The sequence below is a fragment of the Perognathus longimembris genome, chromosome 28 (genome assembly GCF_023159225.1).
Source record: "Perognathus longimembris pacificus isolate PPM17 chromosome 28, ASM2315922v1, whole genome shotgun sequence".
Taxonomy (NCBI): domain Eukaryota; kingdom Metazoa; phylum Chordata; class Mammalia; order Rodentia; family Heteromyidae; genus Perognathus; species Perognathus longimembris.
This window is the reverse complement of record NC_063188.1, coordinates 76,906,717-76,924,529: the sequence shown is the minus strand read 5'-3', so window position 1 is coordinate 76,924,529 and position 17,813 is coordinate 76,906,717. Positions and strand designations below refer to the sequence as shown.

General features: G+C 39.0%; 1 protein-coding gene across 2 annotated transcripts in view; it reads left to right on the top strand.

The window, feature by feature from the left end:
- Clcn5 (chloride voltage-gated channel 5) overlaps positions 1–17,813 on the top strand; it is a 190,332-nt gene that overhangs the window by 136,853 nt on the left and 35,666 nt on the right. Inside the window, exons 1-2 of one of the 2 annotated variants that reach the window (XM_048336821.1) lie at positions 10,407–10,614; positions 13,121–13,272. In XM_048336821.1, the coding sequence (XP_048192778.1) occupies positions 13,168–13,272 (105 nt within the window). In that variant the 5' untranslated portion in view covers positions 10,407–10,614; positions 13,121–13,167. Of the gene's footprint in view, positions 1–10,406; positions 10,615–13,120; positions 13,273–17,813 lie in introns of those variants that run through there. The other variant, XM_048336819.1, reaches the window with a different exon arrangement.

The window sequence follows — 17,813 nt, the reverse complement described above, 5'->3', positions numbered from 1 at the left end:
CCTACATACTCAGGAGGCTGAAATCTGAGGATCCAGGTTTCAAGCCAGGCAGGCAGGAAAGTCTGTGAGACTCTCATCTCCAATAAACTACTCAGAAAAAGCCAGAAGTGGTGCTGTGGCTCAAATGGGAGAGCAATAGCCTTGAGCAAAAGAAACTCAGGGATAGTACCCAGGCCCTGAGTTCAAGCCCCAGGAATGGCACAAAATAAAATAAAATAAAAGATACCTATGGTGGTATCCACAGGCTTCAAAAGCTTTCTTCAGACTATTTCATAGGAAAATTGGCAAATTTTAGAATTGGTATTGTTTCTCCCATTCATATATTCATTTTTTTAATCAGCTAAAAAACATACATACATTCTTTGGTTAGACTAACTTCGTGTTTACCTTTATGTCCCTTCCAGGATATCATATTACATAAAGTCATCATGTCTCCTTAGGATCCTTGTGGCTATTACACATCAGAGATTTGCCTTGTTTTTTAATGACCTTAAAACTTCAGGTATTGGTTAGATATTTTGTAACATTTTCATCAATTGGGATTTATCTGATGTTTTTCTTTTTTTTCTTTTTTTCTTTTTTCTTTTTTCTTTTTTTTGGCCTGAGCACCATCCCTGGCTTCTTTTTGCTCAAGGCTAGCACTCTGCCACCTGAACCACAGCGCCCCTTCTGGCCGTTTTCCATATATGTGGTGCTGGGGAATCAAACCGAGAGCTTCATGTGTAGAAGGCAAGCACTCTTGTCACTAGGCCATGTTCCCAGCCCCTGATGTTTTTCTTATGATTAGGTAGACTGGGATTATAGGATTTGGACCGGGGGACAGTTGAGGTTAAGTGATCTTCTCATCACATCATATGAAAGGCTCATCCAACAATAAGTCAATATGACTTATTGTTGATGGTAACCTTTATTTCCTAGACTGATATACAGTTCCCTAGGTTTCTCCACTTATGTAAAGCTACCCTGCCACCTCCTGCTCCACACTGTGTTTGCTCCTTAGAAGGAAGTCACTGCCCAACCCACACTTAGGGACTAAGGAATTATGTTTACCTCCATGATGGTGAAGTATCTATAGAAATTATATGCAATTGTTTAACATGGGAAATTTATTTGTTTTTCCCTATTCATTTATTTATTCAATCACCCTATATCAGAATGGACTTCCTTATATTAAACTTTGGGTTATCATGTAGTCCTACTTTATTTTGTCAATCAAATTGTTCTACTTTTGGTCATTGGGAGATTTTCCAGCTAGCTCTGTTTCTCTTATAGCTGATATATGTGTGTGTGTGTGTGTGTGTGTGTGTGTGTGTGTGTTTATTCATATATATTCACATATATTCATATACATTCATATACATATATATGAATGATTTGAACTCAGGACCTTACATTTTCTAGGAAGGCACACGACCACTTGAACCATATTCCCAGTCCTTTTCTGCTTTATTTTTCAAGTAGCTGGGATTACAGGCAAACACTTCCATGCCTAGCTTAATGAAGTCTAACTTAATCCATTTTTTTTCTTCTCTGGAACATGCTATTTTGGTGTCGTATTTAAAAAGTCCTTACCAAGCAGGGTGTCGATGGCTCAGGGGATTGAAATCAAAGGGTTGAGATTTAAAGCCAGCCCAGACAGAAGACCCCATCTCCCATTAACAAGCAAAAAGCCGTACAGGAGGTGTGGTTCAAACAGTAGAGCACTGGCCATGATCATGTAGATTTTCTCTTATGTTATCTTTTAGAACATTTTTTTTTTTGTATTTGGGTTTGGACCCAGTGCCTTCCACTAGATAGACAGACAGACAGACAGACAGATCTTGTAGATTTTCTATGTTATCTTCTAGAACATTTTGCACTAAGTGCCTTACACTATTTTTTTTTTCTCAAATCTGGCTTTCTACTACCTGAGCCACACCTGTTTTTAGTGGTTAATTGGAGATAAGCATCTCACAGACTTTCTTGCCTGGGCTGGATTTGAATCAAGACCCTCAGCTCTCAGCCTCCTAATTAGCTAGGATTACAGGCATAAGCCTGTAATGCCTGGTTGTTACTTGGAGTTTTCTGCATACGGATCCTATATGTACTTTTAGATTTGCACCAAAATTATTTTATTTGGGGGGATTCTATTGTGAATCCTTTTTTAAAAATTTGCAATTCTAGCTCAACAGTGGCTTAAAGAACCTGATTTTTATATATTGGGGGAGGGATTTTTCCTGCTTTCCTCTCCATCCATTCATCCATCCATCCATTCATCAGTTCTTCCTTTGAGACAAAGTCTTGCTGTATAGCCTAAGCTGGCCTTGAATTCACAGTTTATTCTGACTCAGCATCTCTACTACTGGGGTTATATGGATTTGCCACCACACCAAACTGGGACTTTGATCTGTGAATAAAGATGGTTTAAATTCTTCTTTTAAAATCTATATTATAGGGGCTGAGAATATGGCCTAGTGGCAAGAGTGCTTGCCTCGTATACATGAAACCCTGGGTTTGATTCCCTAGCACCACATATATAGAAAATGGCCAGAAGTGGTGCTGTGGCTCAAGTGGCAGAGTGCTAGCCTTGACCAAAAAGAAGCCAGGGACAGTGCTCAGGCCTAGGACTGGCAAAAAAAAAATCTATATTACACATTTTTCTCAGTCGTGGGGCTTGAACTCTGGGCCTGGGTGCTGTCCCTGAGCTCTTCAGCTCAAGGCTAGCACTCTACCATTTGAGCCACAGTACCACTTCTGGTTTTCTGGTGGTTAATTGGAGATAAGAGTCTCGTGGACTTTCCTGCCTCAGCTGTCTTTGAACTGCGATCCTCAGATCTCAGCCTCCTGAGTAGCTAGGATTACAGGTGTGTGCCACCGGCACCTAGCTTCTATACACCTTTTATTGTCATGTTTAACTACATAAGAAGTTGAATAGATGAGTAGTCAGTGGAGACAACTTTGCCTTGTTCCTGATCTTAGGAGGAAACTGTATATTAAATATGGTGGTAGTTATAGGTGTTTTTTAAAAAGATGTTCTTTACTAAGTTAAGTAAATTACTCTTTATTTTTACTTTGTTGAGACTTTTAATGATGAGTGAATATTTAATGTTGGTTGGTGTTATGTGATGTTTGATGAGTGAATGTTTTCATATATTAATTGATATTATAATTTTCTTTTCAAGCCTATTAATATAATGAGTTACGTTTATGTTTCATGTATTCTCATTTGACTGTGGTTTATATATCTTTTATACGTTGTATATATCTTTTTATGAGTTGTTAGATTTGATTTGTTAATTTTTTTAGGATTTTTCCATCTGTGTTCATGAGAGATATTGGTATATGTGAATATATATGAATAGATTTTATATTCGCTTATATTACTTATACAGGGGATATTTCATTATTACATTCCCACATGTTTATATTATATTACAGTTCATCTCAACCCTTCTATCATTCTCCCAGCTTCCTCCCATCAATCCCAACAGGTTTCACTGTTCAATTTTCATAGTTGTAAATAATCTATTTTGATCATATTCATTCGCCTCACCAAGCTAATCAGTTCTCACTAGTAACCACTCACCAACATATTATTTTTCTCCCCACACCAATCCCCTTACAGTTTCTCTATTCCCTATTCATATATACTTGCAGCATATTATAGTTATTTACTCCTTTTCCCTTCCCATCTCCCCTTGGAAGAGGTGACATTGATCTGATACACTGAACTCATAAATTAACATGTTCAAACCCACTTGTACAACCACCCAAAGATGATGAAAAAACATGTTTAAAGGCTGTATGTGGCAAGCCTGTAGCTAATATCATATTAGAGGAGAAAAGGGGAGATCATTTCCTCTAAAGTCAGGAAGGAGACAAGGATATCTATTCTGCACATTCTTTTTCAATATAATACTAGAATTCCTCTGCAGAGCAAGAAGGTAGGAGAGAAATAAAAGGGACTCAAACAAGGAAATAGTGTTATTTAATTTTCATATAGAGTAATGCTGGCTTCATTGAATAAGTTAGAAACTATTGCCTCTGCTAATATTTTCTGAAAGATATTGTAGAAAATGGCAGTTTTTCTTTTTTCTTTTTTTTTGCCAGTCGTGGAGCTTGGACTCGGGTCCTGAGCACTGTCCCTGGCTTCCTTTTTGCTCAAGGCTAGCACTCTACCTCATGAGCCACAGTGCCCCTTCCAGCTTTTTCTGTTTATGTCGTGCTGAGGAATCAAACCCAGGGCTTCATGCATGCAAGGCGAGCACTCTACCGCTAAGCCATATTCCCAGCCCCCGTTTTTCTTTTTAAAATATTATCTTCAAGTAGTTGTGCAATTGGGGTTTCAATTGAAAATGGTATATGTCTTCCATAAGTGATTGGTAGCACTTTCCAGAGAAACCATCTTCTTAGGATCTTCCTTCATGCCCCAAATACCCTAAATTTCCCTCTGACACAGCTTTTAAAGCATCTTATATACATATTCAAATTTTGATATACTTGAGCCACAGCTCCACTTCTGGCTCTCTATTTTTGTGGTTAATTGGAGATAAGAGTATCAGGGACTTTCCTATCCAGGCTGGCTTCGAACCACAAACTTCTAGACTCAGCCTCCCGAGTAGCTAGGATTACAGGCATAAGCCACTGGTGCCAGCTCTGATATGTTGTATTTTAATTGACTTCTAAATATTCTTAATTTTTATCTAGAGATTCCTTTGACTCATAGATAACTTGGAAGTGCAGTGTTGAATGTCCAGGCATTTGGAGGATTTTACAGCTATTTTTCTGTTACTGCATCTAGTTTAATTTCCTTGCGTGAGAATTTATGGCACACTGGGTTCTGTTTACTGTTTGGTGTTACTAGGTGTCAGAAGGGTCAAATACCTACAGTGTCCTTGTTTCTATCTCCTTTCTTGATTTTGAGTGTCTGGAAATCCAACTCCTCTAGAGATTCTGTGTCTTGTAACTGTTTCAGTTGTAGTTTACTGTTCTTATACCAATACCAGAACCCTGTGATATGGTGGAGGAGATAAATTTATAGTCTCAGTAATTCTCTGTTTTATTGGGACAATATCTTGTGGCTGTGACCTTCACAAGTTTTTTTCCAGTGGTGTAGATTTTTATTCTTGCCTTCTACTTCCTTCTGTGAGTGCAAGGTTCACAGTCTGTTGCATTAAAGCCTTGGACTTGGTTGAATACATTTTTCTGCCTTAGGTGAGCCTGCAAAGCTGGAAAGGGTTGGAGTGGAAGGAATGCCCTTCCCCCAACTGGGTTAAGGCTCTAGCAAAGTTATTTTCCCTGGAGCAGAGGCTTTTGTTGTGAAGAAATCGCTAGGCATATTTCCCCAGGTTATTCTTCCCCACCCTAGTCAAGGCTAGGAAGAGGTCTTTCTTGAGTCTTCGCTGTGAGAATTTGGTGAGGTTCCTGGAAATAACAGCTTTTATATGGAACCCCCCCCACCCCCGAGTTTCTCAGACTCAGGCTGGTCCACACACAGCCTTCAACAATTCATCTGAGTTGCCATTTAGGCGTTCCTGTTTGTTTATGGAGCCAACCTTTTCTACTCCAGGTAAGCAGATGTCAGCTTTGGAACAATTTAGCTGTTCAGATTTGGGGGGTAGCTATTTCCTCTGCAATCTCAATTCTGTGATTGGTCCAGAACAATCATTGATTTTTTTTTCAGTTTATACAACTTGTAGTAAGGATGAGAATAATAACTTCTCACTGTTTGTTTGCAGGGACTAAATTTAGGAACTCCCCATTTGTTTTAATCATTGAAACTACTTCAGTCCCATCTTGAAAGAAATTATAGCTAGGATTTACAGTCATGAGCCACCAGTGTCTGGCTTTGGATTTGTTTTTTTTTTTTTTTTTGTAGATGTGATTCTAGCCTTGCAAAAATGTAATACTACCTATAAAAACTGAAATATAGTTTTAAAAGTTTCCAAGTCCTATGATATATACCAATAGCCTGGATCCACTTTTTTAGTGGTTATTTATTTCTCTAGACCATTGGCCACAAATGAATATTCCCACAGCTGTGATATCAAGGTTTATACACTACGTTACTTTCTCTCCTCTTTCTCCTTGTGTTTTTGTTAGTGTTTAACTGGTTCACTTAATCAGTTACTGTTCTGTCCCCCAGGTAAATTTCTAATGGTTTATTGGTTTAGAGGTTGAAATAAACATTATTCCCACATCAGGATTTGTTTTCCAGTTTGAAACATTACAGGTGGGTATTTTTTAGTTTTATTTTTAAGAATGAAAATTAGAAAGTGGCTTTCCTTAACAAGAAATAGTTTCAAATGCATTCATGTATATGCTTCTTCACTGAAGCAGCATGTTTGTAAAGGACCATTTTTAAGTCTTCGGACCTAAGTATAACCTACAAGGGAAGCTGTTTCAATATTGACTCTTCTTTTTCCCCTGGTGGTTTACTTTGGGTTTTTCCTGGACACAGGCAATGCAAATTAGTCTTTTTAGGGTTTTTCTTCTATCACTTAAGAACTAATTGTACTTTAACTTGAATCATTTTCCTGTGACAGCATTAAATTATTTTATGTGTTATGTTCACAGTGCCTTTCAAAGATTGAGATTCAGATTTACTTTAAAAAAATTATTTGAACCAAAAATCTTAAGTCAGGTACTATCCCAATGTGACATTTAGGTTCTTTTTTAATTTTACTCTACTTTCCCTGGCAGGACATTTATACAATAGAAGCTTAACTCTCAATACTCTGAGTTTTGAAAAGCCTTCTACATTTTGTTGCTTTGTTTGTACTAAGCTGCTGGGTTTTTCTTTTTTTGAGCACTGAGGGTTTTTTTCTTTTATGAATTTACTCTTTCCTACTAAGTTTAAAAAATGTTAAGAAAAGAAAACAATCTGATATGGATTGTGGCCAACGTAAGCTATTTGTCAAGTCAAGTTTGAAACAGTAAGAACTATTTCATCCTTATCATTGACAAAACCTAAACAAATAGCAGCATTGTTATCATAAAAATTTTATTTTAATTTGTTTTTTCTAATTTTCTTATGATTCTTTTATACATTTTAAATCATTTATTTTTATTTTTCCTGTTCTAAAAACTGTGACAATTTTTTTGTGACAGTCCTGAATCTCAAGGCCTGGACAATGTCTCTTAATGTTTTTGCTCAAGGCTGTTGCTCTACCACTTGAGCCATAGCTCCACTTCCAGTTTTTTGCTGGATAACTGGAGATGAGATTCTCATGGACTTTCCTGTCACAGCAGGCTTTAAACTACAATCCTCAGATCTCAGCCTCCTGAGTAGCTAGGATTATAAGCATGAGCCACCCTTACTCAGACTATGTTGAGTATGTTTAAAACCCTGCCCATGCTTGTGTTAAGCCCCTTAAAGGTCCTTCACATGCTGAAAGTTTTCAAAACATCTCTTTAGTAGCTACTCACAACTGGAAACTAGGAATGATCTGATCCAATCTGAATTTCAGAAACACAACTCACTCTGCTCCTCCCCAAATATTAACACTATTGTGTTATCTTTGAATGCTTTAAAAATTAGTAAGCATTTTATCTTATTTTCACAATAATATCAACAACTTATGCTGAGTAGACTGTATAATGAACATATGTTAGAAATTACAAATTTGGCAGAGAAAGAAATGTAGAGTAGAAAGTAAAATAAATGTAGCATGTTAGATTCTGAATATTTATGGTGACTCATTATTTCTGAATCTAAATTATAATTAAATATCAGTTTTACATGAAAGCTACATGGTACTCAAAGGAAGTAGCGTTACACGGAATAAAGAAAGTCTCTCCCCTAAAACTTTTGTGAACGCTATAGAACTATATATTATTTTGTGCCAGTACTGGGACTTGACTTGAACGCAGGGCTTGGGTTCTGTCCTTAGTTTGTTAGTTTGTTTTTTTTGCTAAAAGTTGATGTTCTACCACTTGAACCACAGATCCATTTCTGGCGTTTTAGTTAACCATGATCCTCAGATCTCAGCCTCCTGGGTAGCTAGGATTATAGGAGTAAGCTGCCAGTTCCTGGCTAGAACTATGTACTACCCCCACCACCACCCTTCCTAGGGCTTGAACTCAGGCCCTAATTCCCTGAGCTTCTTTGACTCAATGCTAGAGCTCTACCACTTGAGCCACAGTGCCACTTCTGGCTCTTCTGAGTAGTTTATTGAAGATAAGAGTCTCAAGGACTTTCTTGCCCTAGATGGCTTTGAACAGCTTAGATCTCAGCCTCCTGAGTAGCTAGGACTACAGGTATGAGCCACTGGAGCTCAGTTTAAAACTATTCATTTTCAAAGTACCAACAAATGTAGCACCTTTGCTTAAATGGCTTCTAAAATACTGTATCTTCTAGCATGTGAAATATTCTAATAACCTCAGTCTAACTTGATAATGTAAGTGAATTCTGTAGTGGAGTTTAGATTTTATAGATAGAATTCTGCTTAATAATGAGTGACTTCAAAAGAATCCTGTCAGGTCTGGGCATGATTCACTTTCGTATTAATTTTAGTTCACAAAGAGAGTGACATACTTACAACAGAATAAAGGTGTATAGATTTCTTGTAATGTTCCCACTTTGTAAGGTTTTGTTGTATTGGCATTTCAGGATGTATCTGGCCTTAAGAACAGAACAAAGTAATAACATTTCAAAGCCCTGCAAGTAGGATCTGATTATTGGAGCACACTACAAAAGGATTAATGTTTAACAGTGGCTGTCCTGTCCTGCTGATTCACTTAGGTAGTTGGGAGATGACAATTTTATTCTTCTTTACTGGACTGGCCTTATTGCACAATTAATTAAGACCTGCTTAAAAATAGCCTTCAGAACAGAGCCAGAGAAGAGAAAGCCTTTCAGATAATGTAAATGTAATGGTGAATTTACATTGTCAGGGTTGTAATAACCACCTTCATCCAGGTTGGATTAATGAGTATCATCAGAGTATTGCTTTCTGAGGAGAGCACTGCTACAGAGACAACTCATTTTCTTGGTTGTACTCTGAATAACTAAGTACTATTAAAGAACAGACTTTGCATGGTAAATTCATATGCAATGAATTCCCTCCCTCTCTCCCATGATACCTCCTTCCTTCAATTTCTCCCTCCCCTCCCTTCTCTCCCCCTCCCTCTCCTTCTCTACTTTCCCTTCTCCTCCCCTTCCTCCCTCTCCCTTCCATTCTCTTCCCCTCCCCTTCCCTTCCTGTCTCCTGGGAAGGCTTTGAATGGGGCCTTGTATATGCTGGACAAACATTCTTACCATCAAACTATATCCCCAGCCTTACATTTCTTTACTTTATTTAGCAAGGTGCTGGGGATTGAACCCAAGGCTTCTCACATACCAAGCATTCCTTGTATATTTGAGGTAACCCCCAACCCCCAAATAACTTGATTAGACAAGTTCTTGCTATGTTGTCTGGCTGGTCCAGAACTCCTGGGCTCAAGTGATTTCTCTGTCTCAGCTTCCCAAGTAGTTGAGACTTACAGGTGTATGCCAACATGCCTGGCTTCATTTTTTTCTCTAATGATAATATGTACATAGAAAATGAAACATAAAACATATGTGACCACTTTAATAATTATAAGATGATCACTCAGGTGACTAAAATGCAGATGAAGTAAAATGACCAGTGTTCCAGACATCCTATCCTTATCATGTGCTCTTGCCAGACAGTTAAAAAAAAAAAACCCTTTTCTGAGAGGCTCCTGTGTTTATTTTGTCATCTTTTCCTTTAAAATGTAAATATTTGTATCCTAAAATGTTATCATTTGTATTTGCTGGTATTTGAACATAGGGGCATAGAATCCTAACATTGTGTCTCTTTCTGTCTGGCATCTTTCACTTGGCTTTATGTTTATGAGATTTTACTCACGATTATTATTATTCAGTGCATTTTTTAAAAAGCCTTTTTCTGCTGGGTACCAGTGGCTCACACCTCTATCCTAGCTACACAGGAAGCTGAGATATGAGGGTCTCTGTTCAAAGCCAGCCATGGCAGGAAAGTCCATGAGACTCTTCTCTCCAATTATCCACAAAAATCCAGTAGTGCTGTGGCTCACATGGTAAGAGCACAAAAGCTCAGAGACAGCAGTGCCCCAGACCAGAGTTTAAGCCCTAAGACTAGCAAAACAAAAACAAAAACCCTTTTCTATATTTTCCTCCCTTTTTTAATTTACCACTTCTATAGCTTTAAATGTTTTTGGACATTTCTCTTTTGCCTTCTGGGACTTTCTAGTACATGGAGTATGAAGAGTAAAACTTGTCTAGATTTTTTTTTTTTTGAGCTGACCCAACTACTCCCTTCCCACTGCTTTGATGACATTTGTTTCCACGAGTCTACATCTTTAAGGCTTCTGTTGCTTGTTAAAAATCTTCCTTTCTCCAAGGCTGGTCCAAGGGTCTGGTCACGTGATCCCCACCAGTGACATCACACCCTGACCGCGCGCCCGCCCAGGAGCGCTGGTGGTTCTTTAGGTAGCTTTTGTTGCAGTGCAAAGCAGAGAATGCAGCAAGTGCTTTTCTAAAACGCCCCAGTTGCGGAGATTCCTTCTGTAAAAGCGCCTCAACCTAAATGACCAAATGCGAGCCGCCAAGGTTATTTCTTCCTTGAGGCAGAAAGAAAACTGTGATTGAAGGTAAGCAGACTTGAGCCTTGACCCAGGACTGAAGCTTGTCCCCGGGAGCAAGGGATCTGGAAAATCACAGTGTGTGGCAGGATTCTAATCACTGCCTGCCTTTTAGAGGAGACGACTGCGTCTCTAACAGGAGACCCACGACAAAGGAGGAGGATGCAGTGCTCATATTACCTAGTGATGTAATAGGATTCTTTCTTTCCTGTCGGACGCTGTGACAGATCTTCCTTTTGCCTTTAAGCTGGGGGCCTCATTTCATATAATAGTGTAATGCTAGATAGCTATCTGATGCTTTAAAAAATTAGTTTCACAAAATGCTGTGTTTTTCTTCTTCTAGAAAGCAGCACTCTTAAACCAGAGCAGGTTCAATGGAAGCATTAACGTGCCTTAAAGAGTCAATGTCTGCTTGTTTGGTGTCTGGTATTTCTTGTCAGCATTTGACTTGAGAATTGAAACAGCTTGGTCTCCTCTGCTTCCCCCCACCCCCCATACTCTATTCTCTTTCTGCCCCTATTTCCTAGCTGGCTTTTCCCCTCCAAGCTCCCAAACAGCATACCAGCTTTTATCTTTATCAGTATGACACTGATCAGTATGACACTGCTAGGAAATGCTGGGCTAGTGATTCAGCAAACATCCATTTTACAGCCAGGTACCAGTGAAGATATGGAAAGGACTTTGGTTTCGGGTTTTAAGATTAACTTATTTACCTCCTCCCTGCCGCCTCCCTGACCCACCCCTACCCTCCAGATGGTTGGGACTCTGCTGAGCTTTTCTTTTCAAATGTGTACATTGCTTGGGAAAAGTATGCTGAATCAGGCATTAGAAGACTTCGAATTGATAAGCCACAGACAGCTTGGTGTGTTCATTCAAACTTATCCTGTGAGAATTCCGAAGTTGTCTGGTAGGAATTTATAGTGAAGGCAGGAATGCAGATGAGGGAGAAGAGGTCAGCTGAGGCCCACTTGGGCCTTCTCTGCAGAAGGATTCATTACCAAACAGTCTGGATAAAGCCTTGTCCCTAGCCAAGGCTGGTGCTGCAAATGTGAGCTTTGGCTGGGTGAATGAAATGATGGCATTACCATGCGTTCTCCCCCCTCCCACAGCCCCTCCCCCACTTGTGTGTATCTGCATGGATTCCTCAAGACTGTTTAAAATTTTATGTTTAATAGTAAAATACTGTGCCATCTGATGATGTGGCTGCAATATTTTGAATAAGTTTGTGAAGCAGTACTTTTACCATGTGTGAGTACAACTGCTTAGTTTAAATGGTTCTGCCTCATCCTTGCCATCCATCAAACACGTTTGGGTTCAGCTGCTATGTCTTGACTCTCAAGGTATGTGCTAATACACTGGAGAAGGCAATGATGAATCAGATATATGGCTACTAGCAGAAAGCTTCTAGTCCAGAAAAGAAGATAAAGGAACTGGGGATATTCTCAGTGGCATCATGTGCAAGGCCCTGGGATCTATCCCTAGCATCACAAGAAACAGAGAGAGAGAGAGAGAGAGAGAGAGAGAGAGAGAGAGAGAGAGAGAGAGGAGGGGAAGGAAGGAAAGAAGGAAGAAAGAAAGGAAAAGCATGTGCATAAATAATGGTAACAGACGGGGCTGGGAATGTGGCTTAGTGGTAGAGTGCTTGCCTAGCATGCACCAAGCCCTTGGTTCGATTCCTCAGCACCACATAAACAGAAAAGGCCAGAAGTGGTGCTTGGCTTAAGAGGTAAGAGTGCTAGTCTTGAGCAAAAAGCTCAGGCACAGTGCCTAGGTCCTGAGTCCCAAGCCCCAAGACTGGCAAAATAATAATAATAATAATAATAATAATAATAATAATAAAAGTACTGAAAGCCAAGCAGATAAAGGACTATGATAGATGGATAAATGATTATGTTTTTTCTAGTTGGAGGATCAAGCAGGGTCCGTTCAGTAGTGAGCTAAGCATTGTCCCTCTAAATCTCTGGTCATAAACCTACTTTCTGACATATATAGAAAACATTTCTACCAGCCCATTATATCAGAGGTTAAAGTGTTCTACCTATTGGAGGAAAATGTATATATTCTGGCCAATTTAACATTTGAAGAGGCTCTAACTTGCTTTCTTCAGAGTTCCCAGTCAGCCCCAAAGTACCTCCTAAGATTGAATTACTGCCATACAAGTGATAGATCTGCAAAGACCTTTGACCCCTTTGTTTGTCTGTAATCTGGAATACCAAGCTCCTTCCTGCCTTTGTTCTGTAAATCCTTTCTCATTGCCCACCAGCTCCTGTCATTTCTTACTTTGTACTGTCACTCTCATCTTTCCCTTTCATTCACACTATCTTTACAGACATATGGTCTGAGCCTAACTCACAGAAACTTCTGAATATGATGGAATTCCCCACTATGTTATTAAATTGTTTTATGAACACACCTTTACTGTAATCATTTTATGGCTTAAGATGTAGCCCAGAAAGGAGGTATTAAAATGTTAAGAATTTCTGAAGTACTAACATCTGTTTCCTGTTCAATACAGGGGACAAATCATACAATGGTGGAGGAATAGGTTCTTCAAATAGGATCATGGATTTCTTGGAGGAACCAATCCCTGGTGTAGGAACCTATGATGATTTCAACACAATTGATTGGGTGAGAGAGAAGTCTCGAGACCGTGATAGGCACCGAGAGGTAAGACCAAAGATGGTACAGAGTAAAAGGAAACACCAGAGGAAGAAATTAAAGATATGCATTCTTGTTTCTTTGTCAATGGAGAGGTCTACTTTCTTAATTTATTTTTATTTTTAAAAGTATCTTGTATACAGCCAGGTGCTGATGGCTCATACCAGTAATTACTAGTTGGTTAAGAGTCTGAGATCTAAGGATCTCAGTTCGAAGCCTGCCCAGGCAGACATATCTGAGACTCTTATTGTCAAATAGCCACCAAAAAGCTGGAAGTAGGGTTGTAGCTCAAGTGGTAGAATAACAGCCTTGATCAAAAAAACTAAGCAAGAATATGAGGCCCTGCATTCAAGCCCCAGTTCTTTTTGTTGTTGTTTTTTTAAATAATTACTTATTTATTGTCAAAGTATGTACAGAGGGGTTACAGTTTCATATGTAAGGCAGTGGGTACATTTCTTGTACAATTTGTTACCTCCTTCCTCATTTCCCTCCTCCCCCCTCAAGCCCCAGTTCTTGCACACGCGCACGCACACACACACACACACAAAGATATCTTATATATCATCTTAACATTTAATAATTATGAATTTTATTTACAATAATATATACTTTTTAAAATATTATGGAATGGTATAAATATCAATTGATACAATAACTAAAAAATGAATATCGCTAACAAAAATAATGCCCTATTACATTATTAACTTATTTCCTTCATTGGCTTTTATTATATTATAAAGGTGATGTACAGATGGGTTACAGTTACATAAATCAGGTAAAGAGTATATTTCTCTTTTTTGCTTAATTTTTAAATCGTTATAAAAGTGATATACAGAGGGGTTACAGTTACTTAACTCAGGTAAAGAGTATATATATTTGTACAATTATGAATTCATTTCTTTTTTGATACTATCACCCCTTCCTTTGCTCTCTCTCAGTTTTTCCCTTCCATTCCCATCCCATTCCCATCCTGTTCCCATCCACAAGATGTTTAGTTCATTTTCATCATTGTGTATCATTTTTATCCTAGATTTTTTTTACCTGTCCTAGGGCTTAAACTCTGGGGCCTGGGCACTGTCCCTGAGCTGCTTTTTTGCTTAAAGCCAGTGCTCTACCATTTTGAGCCACAGTACCACTTCCTATTTACCGGTGGTTAACTGGAGATATGTCTTATGGACTTTCCCGCTCAGGCTGCTTTCCAACCTCGATCCTCAAATCTCAACCTCCTGAGTAGCTAAAATTATCCTAGATTTTTTTGTCAGCCCTGGGGCTTGAACTCAGGATTTGGGCACTGTCTCTGATCTTGTTTTGCTCAAGGCTGGCACACTACCACTTGAGCTACAATGGCACTTCTGGCCTTTTCTGTTCATGTAGTACTGAGGAATCAAATCCAAGGCTTCATGCATGCTAGGCAAGCATTCTTCCACTAAGCCACATTCCCAGCCCCAGCTTATCCTAGATTTTTAAAAATGGGTTTAATGATGAAGTATCTCCCCATGATAAGTAGCACAAAAAATCTTTAGAGATATCTCTACAGAGGTAGATATAAACTTGGAGGATGGGTAGCAAAATAAACACTGATGAGTTTCTTCCTCCTTCTCATCTTCCTTTTGTGTTTTTTATGATGCTAAAAATTAAAACTAAGGAAAGTAAATGAGCTTTCTTAAAGGAATAAAAGAAAAAATATTCTCCTAGCCCTGGAGTTCAGTGATGCATACTGGATAAACTCTTTATGATTATAGCTCTTGTACACCATAAAACCCAAGTAAATGTATGCATTCATGTACAGTAAAAACCACAAGACCAATCAAATTCAGATTAAGAACCTTAATTTAGTGTGATAGGTAATAGAAAGTGCTTAGGTTGTGACACAAGTTCTTTTCATTTGGCAAGAGACTTCCCCAACTTCTCTCTTTTTGAAGTACTGAGAAAACTTTTTCAAGCAGTATGCAAAGAACCAATCTGTCTCTGTCTCTCTTTTTCTTTTTTTTCTTTTTTTGAGGCAGGACCTTGCTAATGTATCCTCAGACTGACCTTGAACTCTCAATCTTCCTGCTTCAGCCTTCCCAGTGCTGAGTTTACTGGCATGAACCTCCATACCCAGTAGTCCTTTGCTTTTAACATTTATTTTAAATTAGTGTGTTTCTCTCTCTCTCTCTCTCTCTCTCTCTCTGTGTGTGTGTGTGTGTGTGTGTGTGTGTGTGTGTGTGTGCGTGCGCGTGTGCACGCCCTTGCCTCTTCTGGGCCTTGCACTCAGGGCCTGAGATCAGTCCTTGAGCTTTTGTGCTAAGGGCTAGCCTTGCTTTTAACTTGTTACTGTGTATCCTGCCAATTAGGGAATCATTCTTTCTAGTTCGTGGAAGAGCTACAATGGGAAACTTACTAAAAAAAATCTCTGTTGCCCACCCAGGACTTTCTCAGTAGCTGATTAATCACTGAGAAGAAGGTGATCACCTGAAATCACTTAGGGCCACAAGAGTAGCAGAGTTTTGTTTTCTTTCTTACTATTTCTGATTGGACTCCAAATTTAAAATTGTTAAGCTGACCCTATTCTCTTTGTTTATTTGTTTGCAATCCTCTTTTTTATTGTAAAGGTGACGTACAGAGGGGTTATAGTTACATTAATCAGGTAATGAGTATATTTCTTTTTGGACAATGGCACCCCTCCCTCATTTTCTCCCAATTTTTCCCTCCACCACCCCTCCCAAGTTGAATAGTTCATTTCTAACATAGTATCTAGTGAGTTTCTGCTGAATTGGGTCACCCTTGAATTACTGGTTTCCTCTTTTCAGAGCCAAGCAAGGGTTGAAGCAGGAGTCAAGAGATTACTTTTCTCTCTGGTTGTCTTCCTCTCTACTTTGTGTAAATTTGTTCTTTCTCTATCTCTCTCCCCCTCTCTTCCTCTCAGTCTAGGTCTTTCTGTCTCTGTGTAGCTCCCTCTCTAGGTCTAATTCTCTCTCTCTCTCTCTCTCTCTCTCTCTCTCTCTCTCTCTCACACACACACACACACACACACACACACACACAAACACACACACACACTTTCTATGACTTGGTGCTGAGGATCAAACCTGAGGCCACACACAAGGTAAAGTATTCACGACTGACTCGCACTCCCCACCAGGCCTGCTTTTTCATTTTTAAGCCTTTCCTGCCTCCTAATGGGTTTCTCATAACCTCCTAAACCCTGGAATCAGGTTGTCCCAGGTACAAGCTTTGAGAAATTCCTTCCTAATCTCTAGAAATGTGGGAAATCCACTGAGTTTACTTATCACAGGAGGGGTAATGTCTATATTTTTTCTATGATGTCTGGAGCACACCCATATAATCTTATCAATTAATCATGTAGGAATTAAGATTGAGATTCTCGCTGGTTTTGAAATTTTGCCTTTCTGGGTTGAGTTTATCATTAGTTGCAAAATCAACAGATTATTCAAATTGTGAATCCCCTGTGATATGGGCAAGGGTATATTTTTCATATTACTGGTTACATCTGAGTAAAATGATGCCAAGTAATAACCTGAAACCAATTAAAGTGTCCATGGAAACATTTCTTAGCATATACTTTTTTTTCTTAGGGGTGGTAATAGGGTTTGAACTTAGCACCTCACATTCACTAGGCACTCACTGTACCACTTGAGCGACAATCTGCTTTAGCTTGTTTTTCAGATAGTGTTTTGCCCAGGCTGCCCTTTACCTCCATCCTTCTGCCTCCACCTTTGAAGAGCAGGAATTATAGGCATGTATCACCATGCCCAGGCTGTTTTTTGAGTCCAAGCTAGCCTCAAAGTACAAACCTCCTATCTCTGCTTCCCATGTAGCTAGGATTACAGGTGTGAGCCACTATGCCTGATGTACTAAGTATAAGAAAATCAGGAAAGAAACAATATCACAGGGGAAAATGTAACCTTGTCTGTTTTGACCAATGAAATTAGAAACAGGCACCAAAAATGTGGACGCTGAAGGGTTAAATTGGCAAGACTAGGACCTAAGTGGTTAAAAACAGTGCACTTTCTTATACCCTTGGATATACCTACGGATGTCTGAAAATGAAAGGGACGCACCACAAATATCACTTCGTATCTGTGACCAATGTACAATTAAGAAGTTTGTGGGATCAAGTCTTAGAATTTGTATGACCTAGACTACAGTTCCAAGGTAATAAACCTGGACTTCCACTTTGATCACTCAGATAAACCCAGGTTTGTTTATTCTTTACAAAGTAATCAAACTACTTGCTGTGAATCAACTGTTGCTGTGGTTGGGGACAAATAAAACAGGTTGAGACTACAGAGAATTCGTGACTAAATGAAGATGTTTTCAATAAGGTATTTGTGGATATTATAGTAGTATAGATGAACAGTAAGCGTTCAATACACCTCAAAGTTCTTGGTAAAATTGGGTCAGCTAAAGATTGTATGACAAGTTAACTCTGTTTCCAGATGACTTGTTGTTGTATTTCTTTCTTGGTTTTGGTGCCGGTACTGGGGCTTGAACTCAGGGCATTTTTGCTCAAGCCTAGCACCCTACCACTAGAGCTACAGCTCTGC